Below are 15,958 nucleotides of genomic sequence, written 5' to 3'. Positions count from 1 at the left end.
TACTTAGCAAAACCACCAAAAATAAATAATTGTTAGAAGAATTTTTCTCACCATTTACAGAAACATAAAAGCAAACTAATACCAACCATAAAAAAAAGGGGGTGGGGGGCACTCTTCTTTTTGTCAGTAATGTGATCGATCGATCACGAGAATACAAGAGAATAAATCAACCCAGAAAATAGAACACAATTCTCTCCATTGAAGATGATCTTAACTTCACCCTGCTGATCCAAATCAAACCTCCAATGCACGAAATTCTTCACCGATAGTCCTTGAAACATTGAAAGCTCTCTGCAAGGGGGGCTAAACCGAAAGAATAATAACAATAACAAGAATTCTATTCCTGCCTGATGTAAGGAGATGAACTCAATTCTGTACTGTAGAAGGAATCATCCCCGGCGATTCCATACATGTTTTCATCCTTCTCTTCATCCCACTTGAGAACTTCCCTTATGTACTTAAATGCCTCGTCAACTGATGGACGCTCATGAGATCGAGTCTGCCACACAAACAGCTTCCTCCCGCTCATTGAAAAATAAAGCTCTTTGAATTTAACAGCCACATAATAATAAGCTTGGTTTGCCAGTGACTGATTGTTGTGATGTGGCTTCACAGGGCTGAAGTCCTTGAACCAATCACAAATGGTGATTGGAACCTGGTTGATTTTGTCCTCAAATGCGTCGTATTTGTTTAGGAGTAGTACAAATGGGGTGTCCCTAAAACAAGGGTTCCCCACCAAGCTCTCAAACAAATCTCTGTTTGCCAGCATTTTGTTTTGAATATCACCAGTAGTGTGGAGCCATACCTGATCATAGTCACTCAAAGCAATACAAAATATTACAGCCCTAACATCTTCAAACATTTCCAGCCATTTGCAGCCATCATGCAGTCCCTTGGAATTGATACGAATCAACTGGTACCTGAGAGAGAGAGAGAGAGAGAGAGAGAGAGAGAGAGAGAGCATTGTTTAATTAGCAGCAACAAGGAAAGAAAAAAAAAATGAGGGAAACAAATCAGAAGATACATAGTTGCAACGGAGAATATTACTTGGCTAAAGGAGGCTGGCATTCATAGTTTTCATTGTACATCTCAGACATAGGGCTGTGATCATCAAATGAGAATTCAAGGAAGGCAAGACCATTGCTAGGAGTAACTCCTTCCACATATAAAATGTCTTTCTCTGAAGGTTCATAGTCATTGCTGGATATTTCAATAGCCTATTGGAGATTGCATGTCACTATCGTTAATACAACTATCTAAATTTCAGATTAATAATTCTTCTGCACTTAGAGAGAAACTACACATACTTCACCTATCAAACAATCTTTGGCAAGATAAGTTGCTTTTCATACCACATGAGTATGCCATAAATAAGAAATAGAGCTAACATGATTTGCAAAATTTAATGAAGCTTGCATGGAGCACAGATATTATTCTCAATTCAACAGGTCTTTTATCAGAATGCACATAATTTGTCGGGTTGGCTCTATTTAAATGCATATCCACAATTTTTTTTTTGTGGAAAAAAGGCAGGACAAGGCAACCATCATGTAGAAACCTGCTGGGGTGCTGGACAGGAAGGGCCTAGATGGGCCTGGTAACATGAGGGTATCGCGCACAGGATCCACAGGCGCTCTCTCATGATAGCTTGAGCCATAGCATAACCCCAACCCCACCAAGGGCATAGTGGAAAGGAGCCAGTGGCCTAGGATTAATGGGCACAAGTCTCACCATGAGCATCGCCCCAGACAACTGAACCCATCACATGGGAGAAAGTCCCCAACCACCAGGCTACCACCCTCTGGAGGTCACATATCCTTAGTTAAATCCAAGGCAATGACATCCCTTTTGACTGCCTCAACAACCATGTCCTTCTTGCCCTTCCTCTTGTCTTTCCGTGCCCGCAACTTAGATCAAATCACTATTCCTAAGGAACTAATTGTTGAAGGTTGCACATAACCAAACATTCTCAAATGACTTTCCATCATTTTATCATCAATCTGTGCCACTTGTAACTTCCTATTAGTGCATTTGTTTCTTACTCTATCTTTTCCTATAACACCATTTATTCATTGAAACATCCTCATTTCAGGTTGCATCCATTTTTTGATATATTGTTATCCTTATTTCCCATCATTCTGTAACATTGGACAAACCGAGCCTTCTACTCGTCTTATAGAACTTCTCAGCAACTTCACAAGAATTTTATAATCACAAAATATGTCTCTAAACATTTTTCCATCCATATTATTCTAAGCCTATGAAAGACATCCTCCCCAGTCTTCGTGGTGAAAATTCAAACCAAGATATCAAAAGTAATCGCTCTTGAATATCTCTTGACCATCAAGTTTCAACTAGTTTTCATTTTCATTCAAACTCAAAAATTACACTCCTTTTTAATTATCAAGCACAAATGCATTTAAATATCAATATCTGCTGCCTATTATTCCCATCATTTTACTCAAATTCCACAATGGGTTATATATTAAAACATCAAGAGCATTAAGGGCTGCAACACTGTGAGCAATTCAGGCTTGCACACTGTAGGGCTCACTCTACCTTGTTCATTTATTACAAGAACCAAGTATGGGATTTAAAAGAAAGCTCAAGTGACGAACAAGTCAAGAACATGTCTATGCTCAAGGATATGTGAGCTGCTTTTGACCTGCCAGTATCTTTTTCTATTTTTTGGAATCTTAACATAGTATGGCTATTTACTACACCACACATTCACAGTTTGACTATTTACATGAAATAAATACACTACTATAAAATACAGAAATGGCCCATCTGTTTTTAAGTATTGTCCATCAGCTTTGAAGCCCATCTGTCATGAGCTGGACATTTGTCCTTCGGTTCTTTTTTCTTCCATGCATTAGACTATGACATGTGTACTCAAAAAAGTTTATCACATGGTTGAACTAAGATAGGCTAAACTTATCTCTCGTGCATGTAAAATGATTATGAGCCAAATCCTAATACGTGTGAGCTTATAAAAGCAAGCGAACTTATAAAAGCTAACGAGAAAATTATTATATGTAAACTGACAAACCTTTCACAAACTGATTCAACAAACCAGGAACCTGAAGATGCTGCTAGTAAACATTAACTTCAACTTCACTCCAGACTTAAGAACAAAGATGAAATAAGGGGGGAAAATAAAAACAAGTGATAATAAAAAAAAATATACAAGTGGCAAGAACAATTTACAGCTAAGCAATAAATATGTCATCATCACGAGATAGAGTAAAAGATGATGCAGACACACCATACCCGATCTAAGAAATATTTGGCAACATCTGGAAGCAAATGAATTTCTTTCCTTCTCTTGTAGGTTTCCTGGATGGCAGGATCCTTCCAAATCTCATCTACAATAGGAGCATATTCACGTGTTGCAGCAGGAAAGAAAGCATCCAAGTCTCCCATAGCCATGATTTCCAGTAACCAATCAGAAAAATGTTTGAACCTTTGGTGGATGGAATAAACACAGAGTTTACTTCCATTGGATCCTGTTTCACCTGAATTCATTTGACAGAAACCATTATATGAGCTCAGCAGCCTACGAAATAATATTTGCATACATATATACATCTAGCCACATATTAACCATGAAAGTATGAAGTCGTCCATATTTCAATCACCAAGTCAAAATCTTTAACTTAAAAGAATGACAAAGGGGCAAACATTATAGATTGGAAAGAAAAATTTTATATATGCAACACTAACTGCCAAGAAATTAGTAATTAACATTTAGAGAAGAACAAGGAAGGATCTAATATCCACATCTGTGGCATAAAATACTATGTGGTAATCAGATTGGCTTCTTCAGTCATTATTTCCTGGCATGCATAGATGATATAGTCCAAATGGTGTGTGAATGTGAATCCAATTCTTTTGTGTGCATATGTCAATGTAGAATTGATAATTATATTATATAAAATATATTCATAAGGCGCAAAACGGGTGCACACACCATTGAATTTGTGAAGATCTTCAACAAGGACAAACCAACAAAAAGAAGGCAAAAAAAAAACTGAGAAACTGCTTACTGTTAAGCACTCTTACATGTCCCTTCTTGTATTATGATAAAAAGTATTTATGTTGTTTCTATTACGATCTTAAAGGTAGGGCTGCAAATGAACAGAGCCGTTCATGAACAAGCTCGAGTTCGGCTCGGTAAGAGCTCGTTCAAACTCGGTTCGTTAATTTTTTTTGCCGTTCGAGCTCGAGCTCGAGCTCGTTAAATTTTTAATAAACAAGCCCAAACAGTCTAAAGCTCGACTCGTAAGCTCGGCTCCTTAGCTGGCTCGTTTAATATTTATTATTTATATATTAAATAATATAAAATTATGTAAAAAAATAAGAGAAATATGCTATTTATATATTTAAAAAATATAAATGTAAATAATACTTAACTATAGATAGTATATTTATATAATAGTGGTAGTAGATATTATTATTGTAGTAAAATATGGACTTTTTTTTAGTATGTTTATATATATTGTATATATAATTGTATAATCAAAGTTTTAATTATAACTTTAGTCTCACATGCAAGTATGAATTTATAAATTTTTTGGCTCGTTAAGGTTCGTGAACAAGCTCGAGCTCGAGTCGAGTCGAGCCTAAGCCAACTCGGCTCGAGCTCGGTTCGTTAAATTTCTATTCAGCTCGAGCTCGAGCTCGTTAAAATCTTAATAAACAAGCCCAAACACACTAAAGCTCGGCTCGTTTGCAGCCCTACTTAAATGGAAGTGAACGCTTTTAAGTATAGTATTGAGACAGTAATGATTCATGCTACATACGCACGTGTGTGTGGGGTTTGCACGTTCATTTAGTAGAATGGGAAACTCTGCCCACAATGTCTGTTTCACGGGGATCAGCCCCTTAATGTGTATGTTTCCAAAAAGAAAAGAATCCATCAAGGCCCTACCAAAGAGCCAATGGCTTCCATAATCGATGTCACGTGATTGATTGGGTTGGTTGAACTCACATGCAAGAAACAAAATGTCATCTCATTTCCACCAAATCAGCCTAAATATAATGTTTTCCTTGATTGGGATACTAATAAAAAACACTAGTGAAAATTCAAAATCACAAGATTCTCACCAAATTTATCATATCACACATAAGCACATCAAACATAACAAAACAATGAGTTGTTTCAACACCATTTAGTATTCTCCTTTTTTGAAAAACAAAGTATAGAGATTGGAAACAAAGAAAACACCTCAAATTTGAATCACTCAAAAGTGAGTAGAAAATGACGAGGATAAGAGGTGACAAAGATGAACCACTTATACAAAAATGGAAGCTAAGACTGGGATTTCTCCGTTATCACGAGTAACATCTTTTTCTTCTTCATTCCTATTGCTCCTAGAATATAGACTCTCGTGCTTTCTTAAAATGGTAACAAAAACACAAATAAAAAAATAAAAAAAAAGTTCTTTAGATTTTTTCTTTATAAATATCGTATTTTTTTCTTTCTATAGTAATTTACTTTTTTTTTCTTTTTCTTTTTTTTTTTAACCTTTGTTTAACCTTGTTCTTAACTTATATTCTATATTCAAAGGAACCTTCACATACTAAAATTCTTCCCCACGCCTCAAGATTCTTTACCTTTATTATTTATAATTGTTTTCAAATTTACTTTTGATAAATTTTAAACCATGCTTTATTGGAACCTTATGCACCACTTTTGAGTTGGTTGACTTCGTTTTATATTGACATTAACTTCCAAATTGTACAATTGTGCCCTTCATGTGAATGGATGCATAGACCTCAAACATGTTCAATTAATCAATTAATGGACATATAGATATTGATGGCCAACCTCATTTGAAGGGACTTAAGGCCAACCCCATTTGATGGAACTTAAGGATTGGTTTGGTTTATAGATATTGATAAATAAGTTTTAGATTTTATTTGAAATATTATTCATTCATTTCCAAAAATTTTGCAGCTTCCATCATGTTTCAGGAACGTGTTCAAAATATTTATGTTTCCTAGCTAACTAGAACAACCTGCCAAAATGAAATTGTGACCCATGCCCACATGGCTTTAATACACCATCTGACTAGGAAAAAACCAGAATTTCTATAATAATTTTATCTTTGTTAGGTATCCCAGGGGTAAGTTGTTGGTTATGGGTTTTTCTCAAGACCTTTACATATTTGAAGTAGTAGAATCTCAATTGGTGTAGGGAAACCTATGTCAAGTAGGACTCTTTTAAATTGGAAAGTTTCTCCACATAAGCAAGCATTGCAAAGATTATTTTACAACTTTTCATTAATAAGTATAGAATTTTTTTCATTAATGTGGCGTTCAAACATGCAAATATTGTTGCAAAACAGATAACTTGGATGACTATGCAAATATTGTTTCAATAAATGGTGTATAACATGCAAACATTATTGTTTCATTGGCGACGTGTTTAATCATACAAGTATTGTTATCACGTTAATTTGGCATTCAAACATACAAATATTGTTGCAAAACATGATAGCTTGAATGAATAAACTTCAATATTTCATTAATCATTGATCAACTCGTACAATGGTGATTCGTCCTTCCAACTTTTGAATAAAGTTGTGATTTACCATTTTATGCTGCCTGGAGTAGGCAATGGAATATCAACATTTATCCTTGCCAGACAGCAATATCCAATCCTGTTCACCACTTTAACCACAAATGTTTAGGTGCAAATCTAGTCACGCTTGAACCCCTCACTACATGGGGTGACACCTTTAGTACAAGATCGCTTCTTGGAACGTGCATTACATGCTCGAGTGAGCCTTCATTGATGTGTCTGCAATGTAGTCAAGGCTTTTGGGAGTTGAGCCTTATTTTAATTAATCAATATAGGTTGCCTCCAGTTGCTTGGTATGTCAACAAAATGACATTTGTCTGGGGTAGGAAACTCTGAGCATTTGTCACATCGTCTTTGGCCAAATCAGGCCAATAGTAACCTTGTCTTTGCACTCTTCTATACAGGTCAGCATCACTTGCCCCACAAGGCCATTCATGCACTTCAACTTTATCTTAGCTTCCCCCATATCAACATAGCGAACCATCAAGCCATTAGCCCCTCAATAGCATAAAACACCTTCATACATTAGGAAACGTTCGAGTTTTGGGCATAAAACAACTTCCTGTATTGACTATAAATATTTTAGGCTATTCCATACTAAATTACAAGATTCCTAATCAACTACTAATTCAAAATTAATGAAAATATTAGATATTCTAAAAATCTTGTTCTACCATCATACTCTTTCCCTTAAAAAAAATAAAAATAAAAAGCTCGCCCTTAAGTTTCCATGGATCAAAACAACTTCCTATGTTTGAGCTTGTCTACATCCATCTTGTACTTGAAGATTAATATTTTCCCATACTTGACTTTGAAATAGTGTAACAACTCTTGGATGATTGGTGAATGCATATGTTGCATAAAGGATACTTGGCTCCCATCCAATGCACATCCTCTTGTAGTTCATATAGGAAAGAAGCATTCTTTGTAACCTTAGATAACTTGCTTAAGCAATTTTGGCAACTTATTTAAAACCATTCTCTTCATTAGTTCGGTCAAGGGCATAAACTCTAAGAGCACTGTCAAGAAGTGGTTTTGTTTTTAAATGCACTGCCCATGAATACAAGAACAAACTTCTGTGCTATGGTAGCCCTCCGATTCACCTCCTTAATTAAGCCATCAGTTGGTGAATGATTTGTTTTGGACTATATAATTTGATCTCATCTTGCAATTTGACAATTTCTTTCTTTGACGAATCTTCAGTTTCCATAACAAGATTTGCAACCTCAGCAATAATTTATTGTTTTTCATGAATTTCTTTGTGGTATACTTTTGAGACTTTTTTCTTCATTTAATTCTTGGTTGTTGTGAGGCAATGTAGATTTCTCTTCAAACCTAAGCTCTTGGGGGATTTCTTTGGCATGAATATTCATGTTTTCGTGTTTTGGCTTGAACTTTTTGCTAATAATTGCTCATAATTCCATGGCAAAAATTTCTCCATTATGTGTCTTCTCATTCTTGACCATGAATGCTTTGTTCCTCTCTTAATGATTGCAAATCTAACCACCACCAAAGTGCTGAACCTGTAAGTTCTAATAACACATACCTCGACTCCTCTTAGTTTGAAATTTTCATCTTTAAAAAAAGCTTCTATGTCTAATATCCAATCTAGATTATCTTTAAACTATTCACAACCACTAAATTTAGGTAAATTTTCATAATACCTAAAATCTCGATGAGAAGAAAAGTTTTGCTCAAACGCATCCATAGTTATGAATTGCCCTTCAGGTTGGTCCGTGAGGTTTGGTCGACCTTGATTACCACCAGCGGTCATTGAAATCGAGTCAAGGGAGACCTCCCTCTGATTACCAATTGACGTGGTGGTAATGGAAAAAGAGACTAGATATCGTCCTAGTAGATGTGATTTCTTGAATCCACAAGAAAATAAAAGAAACTCTCTAAAAATATTAGGTTGAATGAATAACTAACTTATGCCTGTAGGCTTACACATGTATTTATAATAGTAGAATAAGTAGCTCTATAAAAAATAATAAACTAAAATCAAGACAAGCTAGGAAACCTAAACATTCTAGGCTAATCCATACTAAATTACAATGTTCCTAATCAACTACAAATTCAAAAATAAATAAAAAAGTAGATATTGTAAAAACATCGTTCTACATGTGTCTGGTATGGAAGGTAACTATTTCACTCTACCCTTGCCTGAAATAATCCTATTTCACTCTACCCAAATGTCCCTACAAAATTTAAGATAGTTATTATCCCAACCTACAATGTCGACCTTCCATCTCAAACTAAACAACTTACTCAAAGAAAAAGGGACACCCACCAAATGACCATATTATAAATATTCACCCCAAATGTCATGGAAGAAAGGACAAAGGATGGACAAACTAGCTAACTCAAAGTTGGAGTTACAGAATGTATTGATGTGGATGCAGTTTTAGGAACAAAATTATCAAGAAGTACCAGAATAACCAAATGGCTTCACAAACTGACAAAATGTCTCTACAAAGTCCTCTAGGAAGATGTAGAAGGATTTTACCAAAAAGTGCCCTAAACAATTAAAAGGCCACCTCTTCTATCTTTCCCATCTTCATCTCGTGTTGCTTTGAACTTTCACCAAGGATATAAAGAATCAAACTGCAATCTCCAAGGGTAATTGAAAGTTCATAGAAGGACCACTGATTTTATAGCACATGAAAAAAGCACAAGGCCACAACAAAAAGATGGAAATACAAAAATCAGGCCTTCACTAAAACAATAAGCAACATTTTCAGCATAAAAGAGGAGACCTGGAGTAGACTCTTCATCATCCAAAGCAAGAGTCTCTTTTTCCATCAAAGCCTCCTCTTCAAAACGCTCTCGTGCCTCAAGTAAGACACTGAGATATTTGTACATGTTACTTTGAATCATTAGCTTAATGTTCTCCAACTCTTCAGGAGTGAACTTGTTTCCATATAAAAATTTGGCCTGTTTCATGAAAGAAGCAAAAACATTTCATTTATTTTAAGGAAATGTGATATTCATTAAGAAACATGAAGATACTTCTGAAAAGGAAATGCTATATAAGTACATATTTCATTCATACATAAAAGAAACAGAAGAACATTTTTTGGGAAATCAAAGGAACCTAACTACAGCAGGTATATTTTAATTTTTAATCCATGTAGCAAAATCTTATGAGTTAACTAGTAAAGAACACAGCACAAATTTATGGTATATTATGGAAACAGAGAGTAATCATTACTTCCTGCAACAAGTAGGTACCAAATAACTGGGTATCTACACTGAATAATTGGATAAAGCAGAAACAATTTCAAAGGTAACAAACTCATTGCAACAGCCTTGAATTTTAGTGAACCTTTGCACAAATTTGGGTGAAATTTGAATTTGCAATGGATTTTAATAAAAATGAAAAGGAGAAAATTCAGATGGGAAAAACTAAAGGCTCTGTATGGTGTAGCTTTTGAAAGTTGATTCCACCTCTTGATTTTAGTGTGGTATTTGGTTAGAGTTTTCAAAAATTGATTCCACACCCATTTTGAAAACACGTCTACCCGGTCATCCTCCTAGACGTCCGGCCAATTGACCAGAACAGTGTTAGTGTTTTTTTTTTTTTTTGGCACCTGTTATTTTTATATTTTAAATAAAAAATATTTTCGGAATTTTTTTAAATTTTTTTATGAGTTTTGAATAGAATTTTGGGTTGTGTGTTTGATTATTAGTTGTAAGTTTTTTAATCAAATATCATGTCACATCAAAAATTTCAAACTCTTTTCAAAACTTATAACCAAACAAATTTTCCACACTCAAATAATTATTCCAAAATTCACAAACTCAAAATACAACTCTATTTTCAAATCATAATTCTAAAACTCCACCATACGCTACCTAAGATACAGGCTCACCATACTCCAAATGGCAACTTCAGACTAAACTTCAGCAGATTATCTGGGAATTCAGTTGAAATGTTGAATTTGGCTACAATACTGTAACATTCAATCTATGTCATCCTAATTTGGCCAAAATTTTGAAGATTTTGAAAATGTAGCTCAGGCACAAAGACCCAGATTCATGGAAAATTTATAGGTGATCGACAAGATTCCACGTGACCATAGAACTGAATATAATACAAAAAGCAAACCAAAACAGAATAAATGAAATCAACCTGCTTGAAGATAGTGCTTGTCCCAGACCCCTCTAACCCAAACAGCAGAAGTTTCTGAACTCTTCCATGCTCTAAATACTCAGGCACAGATCTACCTGAATATGTCGTTGGATCTTCTTTTGGGACATAAGGATTTAGAGGAGGCACAGGCAATGATACTAACGAACAAATGAAACGAATGGATGCCTGCCTAGCAAAAACCAAACAGTAACTGTTTAAATATCAATTAACAATCGTTTGGTGAAGGTCAAACTTGATACTGATAACAAAATTTGTTTGCCACAGATTACGAGAGAACCTTTCCCCATATGTTCCCTTTTATATTGTTTTGACCCTCTTCCTCATATGACCCATCATCGTACACCCAAAAATGAGTATCTCGCGGACACTGAACGTTGGCCAGCTGAAATGAAAATCAACGAGAGAACACATTGTTAAGCACTCAAATGGAAAGCAACCAAAGCATAAAGGAAAATTAAATACAATAAATAGATTAGCCACCCAAATGAGGAAAACAAGTTAGAGGGCTCAACAGATAGCATTTTGAAAGAAAACATATATGAGGTTAGAAAAACAATAAAATCAGCCAGAATAAATGAATAATTACATAACCATCATAGATACAGAATTAGCAAATGATGCAGCATATAGAAGATTTTGTTACTTTGACAAGACAACTTAACGTCAAAACACAAAAACTATAAGCTCACTATGCAAAGAGTTTATAGAACTACACAAGCAAAATGCACTAGAAACAGGATGTATGTTAAAACTGATATACAATGGTGATGGAAGATAGCATCCATAGCTCTATCAGCATAAAGTACTGAAATACCAAAGGTCTATAAGCATACTGAACCCAAAAAGGGGGATGTGCAGGTACTACCCACACAGCTATGCACAATTCAAACCAAACCCTAAAAACAAGTTTAATTTTGAAATGTATGTTTGGTTCATGTTCATCATTTCATGATTGTTCTTGGTTTTCATTTTTCAACTTTTCGCAAATGAAAAGTTTTGAGAACACAATAATTTTCAAATCAATTCTATTTTCTTATGAATACAAGATTCTGAAAACTATCCAAGATAAATTACTAAAAATGAAACATGTTCAGGAAATTTTCTTGAAAACAGTTCCGCCAAACACATTTTATGTTGTTTTCGTCTTCTCTCTTTTTTGGAACATAAAATGGTTTTAAAAAATAACACCAAACACCTTTCACTACCTCTCTACCCTCCCAGAACCCAAACTATTCTACCAATTTCTTCTTCCTACCAAGCTCCTGGTCCTCTTGCAACTGTTACTGCTTCGGCATTGGGAGAAAGGTTGTTTCTCTGAACCCATCAAAGGAAGCCCAACAATTTCATCCACACCTAATTTGCTTCAATTCAACCAAAGTAACCTGGAAAGTGGATCATTCTGGTTCAAGCATCGAGAATACAGACATGGTCTGCCATGTGCTCTAAAATGTGGTGAGATAGGTGTAGGATAACATTAATAAAATTTATTAAGGCCCTACTAAATGTGAGTATTTTTTTTTTTGTTAAAAATTAGACATCTAATATAATATAGTCTATTATTCTTCAAACTAATCATGTAAAAAGACATATCCGGCGTATTATGGCCTCTTTTATTACATTTTGTTATGCCAAAACTCTCCTCTCTCTAGATTTATTTCATTATACTTGTTTCATTTCCTAAAGAAACTGTCATGGCAATAAATAGGGAAAAAATTGGATCACTTTGCATTACTAAATTTATTGTTTTGAAACGAAATTGTACCATGTTATTAGCATTTTCTAGTAAAAATTGAATTTAACAAAGCCTCATTTCTAGGTATCATACTCATAAGGCATGTTTAGTGTCTTGAATTGACTTTCCACCAACCTCAATCTATAGGGCACTCTCATATTTAGAAGCCAATAATTAATCAGATCTTCTCTCCATCCTAATGCCTCATCACAGTCCTTGGCTATCACTATGCTTCTCGTCAAACCTCCGCTCACAATCTAAGAATCCCACCTCCTATAAATAATCAAGTAGTGGCACTGTGGCATTGAGAAAAGGAATTAAGAAGTTTTGAATCTCAATCAATAGATGACAATTAGTTACAAAGTAAAAATTACTGTATAATCAGTTCTACAGCATTGATTTTCCAAACATTGCCTGCAAGAGGTTCTAGAGACTAATAGAGGATGACTACTTATCCACAGTGGAGATGTAACTGGTAATCATGGCATAATTTCTATATTTGAGAATGCTAGCTCCTGATCTTGAAAGACATTTGCAGCTAATTGACACTTAGGGTAAATGCAACATATCACAAATTAAGTCTAGTGCTGCTACAGAAGAAACACATAGTTATGTTCACCATTCACAATTCACGTGCATTGAATGTGTGTCACAGTGTTCCTTGGGTGGAGAGATGATTGATGTAAGTATTAAAGATTTGTGCATAAAAGAGATCACTTACCTTCAATACCCTGAACTCAATTCTCGTGATTTCGCGACCATTCATATAAACTTTTGTATTGCCGTTGCTCGCATCTGGCCGAAGTTTACCCCCAACATTCAATTTGGAAGTTATAATCCTGTCAGGCTTCTCTCCCTCCTGAAATTCCATTCTTAAATATGTAAACAAATAAAAAAATAAAATAAATAAGTGAATACAAATTTCGAAAAAACAATCCATAGACCAAACAATATTCTCTGATTTCACCTTCCCCCAAAGCCCAGAATCTTTGTCATACCAGTACCGCCCAGGTTTCAACTTCTGAGGAGGCATCAGGCAACCCAAAACCTCTGCCAATTCTTCTTGCCGTAACTGTCTTCCATTCACAACAAGCTGCTCGGGTCGAAGCTGATTCGCCGAGCACTCCCTCTCGGCTTTCATAATCTGCCTGATCTCCAAAGGACTGCAGACCCTCGCCAACATCCTCGAACATTTCCCCAAACTTGGCCGCTTCGACTCATCAATGGGTTGCCCAATACAGCTCACGCACTTCCTCCCTTCAGGCATCGACCCCATGGCCTTGAGCACACAATTGCTACAATACCTTTCGTCACACACAATACAAGCCTCTCTCTCCCTTAACCGGTTACGTCTCCCACACCTACTGCAAACCCCACTCTTCCTCAGCAACCGCTTCTCTCTACTCCGAGCCACAACAGGGGACGCTGCAATATCAGTGACGCTCGACCTCTCTGAAGATAACTCATCCTCTTCATCCTTGTCCGTATCGAAAGTCACTACAGCTCGTCTTGCTTCAACCACAGGTCTGCGAATCGAACTAGCAACACTCGAAGCATAAACTGAATTCGGATCTCGAGCCAGCGATGGATTAGCCGAATAAAACTCCTCCTTTTCATCATCTCTTGCAGCCAATTCCTCCAAATCCTCATTCTGCAACTCCTGTTGACTCCGCGAAAGCGACGACGATCTCCGATTCACCTCCATTGGACTCGTGCTTCTTCCGCCTTTGTTGAACCTCGAAAGCTTCGCGATCGGGACAGCAACAGGGACAACTGGTACGCATTCGGAAACGGAAACGATTGAAGAGGTGCGAATGGAGATGGAATCGACGTCCAGTGGATCGACCTTGGGGACCTGGTAGGGCACAGGAGGGCCGTCGTACTCAATCGCGATGGAGTAATCGAGCTGTTCTTCGTTAGGCAATGGAGCTCCGGCAGGTAACATCTTCCTCAGAACTTCTTCCCACCTCTTCGCATCTTCCACCTCCGGTGACGCCATTGATGATGCTGGGAGTATTGAAGAAAATTCCTCAAAATCAGAGGTTGGAGATCGAAGAGAGATTGAACAAGACTAGGGTTTCGGAGCAGGAAGAAGACATGGATCGAATCAAGGTTTGAGAGAATGAAAGTGATGGGGGCATTGAATCAGTCAAAAGTCTCTCTGAGAATCGGTAAGAGTAACGAGAGGCAGGTTTATAATTTATTTTATTATTTTGTTTTCTATTTATTTTGGGTAAGCTAATAATTACATTTTGAGTAAGTAACTGGCCTTAGCTCGTCGTTGTCGAAGATTACTGAAATCTGGAGTTAGATTAGTTATAAGGATTTCATATAAATTTTAGGAAAAAAAAATTCGGTCAAAGTTTGAAAAATAATTATAAAAAATAAGTAGTAAATTTTATAAATATGAATAATTATAATTATTATTTTTTTAATATGTAAAATAAGTAGTTTATGAAACTTGAATGGTAATTTTTCTTAAATTTTTTATAATTTTATTGATGTTAAACGTATACCTAAAATAATGTAAATTTATTCACCCAACATGGAGAGGAAGTGTAAAGTTGATGGTTCCCTATTGAACAACCAATCAAGATGAAGTGTAATGTTCACACACGGTAAAAGTGTGTGAATAAATTTTAAAAAAATGTTAGAAATTTTAAAAAAATTATTAATTTTTTTATCAAATATTTTACATAAGTGTGAGATCCACACCATATGGATCTCACACTCACATTTGATAAAAAAAATAATAAAATATTTAAAATCTCTACCATTATTCTAAATTTACCCTTCACACAAAATACATTTCAAGTTAAAAAAACGAAAGAGATAATTAATGAGATAATTTTAAGGATGTTACAATATTTAAGTTGTCATATGTAATATACATGTTAATTTTTTGTTTATTTATGAAGTTTCACATTAATAATTAAGATGACAAAGTATAATTTTTAATTAAAACAGTAAAGTGACACTAAATGATAATTTATTATATCTATTAAATTAATTTATTTATTTAAACAGTAGATCCAAATTTTTTCATTTAAAACCAAAAACATAAAATCAAACTAAAACCATGAAGGCCTCTCGACCTCGTCAATCGATATTCTTTTTTTTTTTTTTTTTTTTATTCGATTCCAGCTTAAATGATTAAAATTACATAGGGGCATTTACATACAAGTCCCATATTGTGAACTTATAATCCATTAAGTCCTAAACAAGATTATTTACTCCTTTAAGTTCCATTAATTTTTAATAAACTAATTTATCTTTAATTTACCCTTCTAAGACCTCCATCACAGCCAGATGTCTTACTACATACTTGGTGTGAAAAGTTGATGTCTTCATTCTTTCTCTTACTTTTAAGCCACTCCCCAATAACAACAACCAAACATGCCGTTCTATCTCATTTGTTTTCTATTTATTTTTTTTTTCCACACTCCCTCTTTCACATATAAAAAATAGAGCCCGAGCTTTTTGA

The 15,958-nt window shown here is 35.2% G+C and overlaps 1 protein-coding gene across 1 annotated transcript; it reads right to left on the bottom strand.

Moving 5' to 3' along the window:
* Nucleotides 1-3: 3 nt before the first annotated feature.
* LOC114280796 (extra-large guanine nucleotide-binding protein 3) lies at nucleotides 4-14,777 on the bottom strand. Its single transcript, XM_082909424.1, has 8 exons — nucleotides 13,442-14,777; nucleotides 13,196-13,333; nucleotides 11,020-11,124; nucleotides 10,722-10,907; nucleotides 9,346-9,523; nucleotides 3,274-3,518; nucleotides 1,048-1,217; nucleotides 4-920 (listed from the first exon to the last, which is right to left on the bottom strand). The coding sequence occupies exons 1-8, from the start codon at nucleotides 14,471-14,473 to the stop codon at nucleotides 338-340; spliced, it is 2,637 nt and encodes an 878-aa protein (XP_082765550.1). The 5' UTR covers nucleotides 14,474-14,777; the 3' UTR covers nucleotides 4-337.
* Nucleotides 14,778-15,958: the final 1,181 nt, after the last annotated feature.

Source organism: Camellia sinensis, chromosome 15 (genome assembly GCF_055761805.1).
Source record: "Camellia sinensis isolate YWXY chromosome 15, ASM5576180v1, whole genome shotgun sequence".
NCBI classification, from domain to species: domain Eukaryota; kingdom Viridiplantae; phylum Streptophyta; class Magnoliopsida; order Ericales; family Theaceae; genus Camellia; species Camellia sinensis.
The sequence above is the reverse complement of the archived record's forward strand: the minus strand, read 5'-3'. Positions and strand labels throughout refer to the sequence as shown.

Excerpts from the sequence above, each read along its gene's own strand:
- LOC114280796 (XM_082909424.1), bottom strand. The coding sequence starts at position 14,473 with ATGGCGTCACCGGAGGTGGAAGATGCGAAGAGGTGGGAAGAAGTTCTG. Across the intron at positions 11,125-13,195 it reads TTGAGTTCAGGGTATTGAAG|CTGGCCAACGTTCAGTGTCC; the intron begins GTAAGTGATCTC and ends TTTTCATTTCAG. Across the intron at positions 3,519-9,345 it reads TGATGAAGAGTCTACTCCAG|GTGAAACAGGATCCAATGGA; the intron begins GTCTCCTCTTTT and ends AAATGAATTCAG.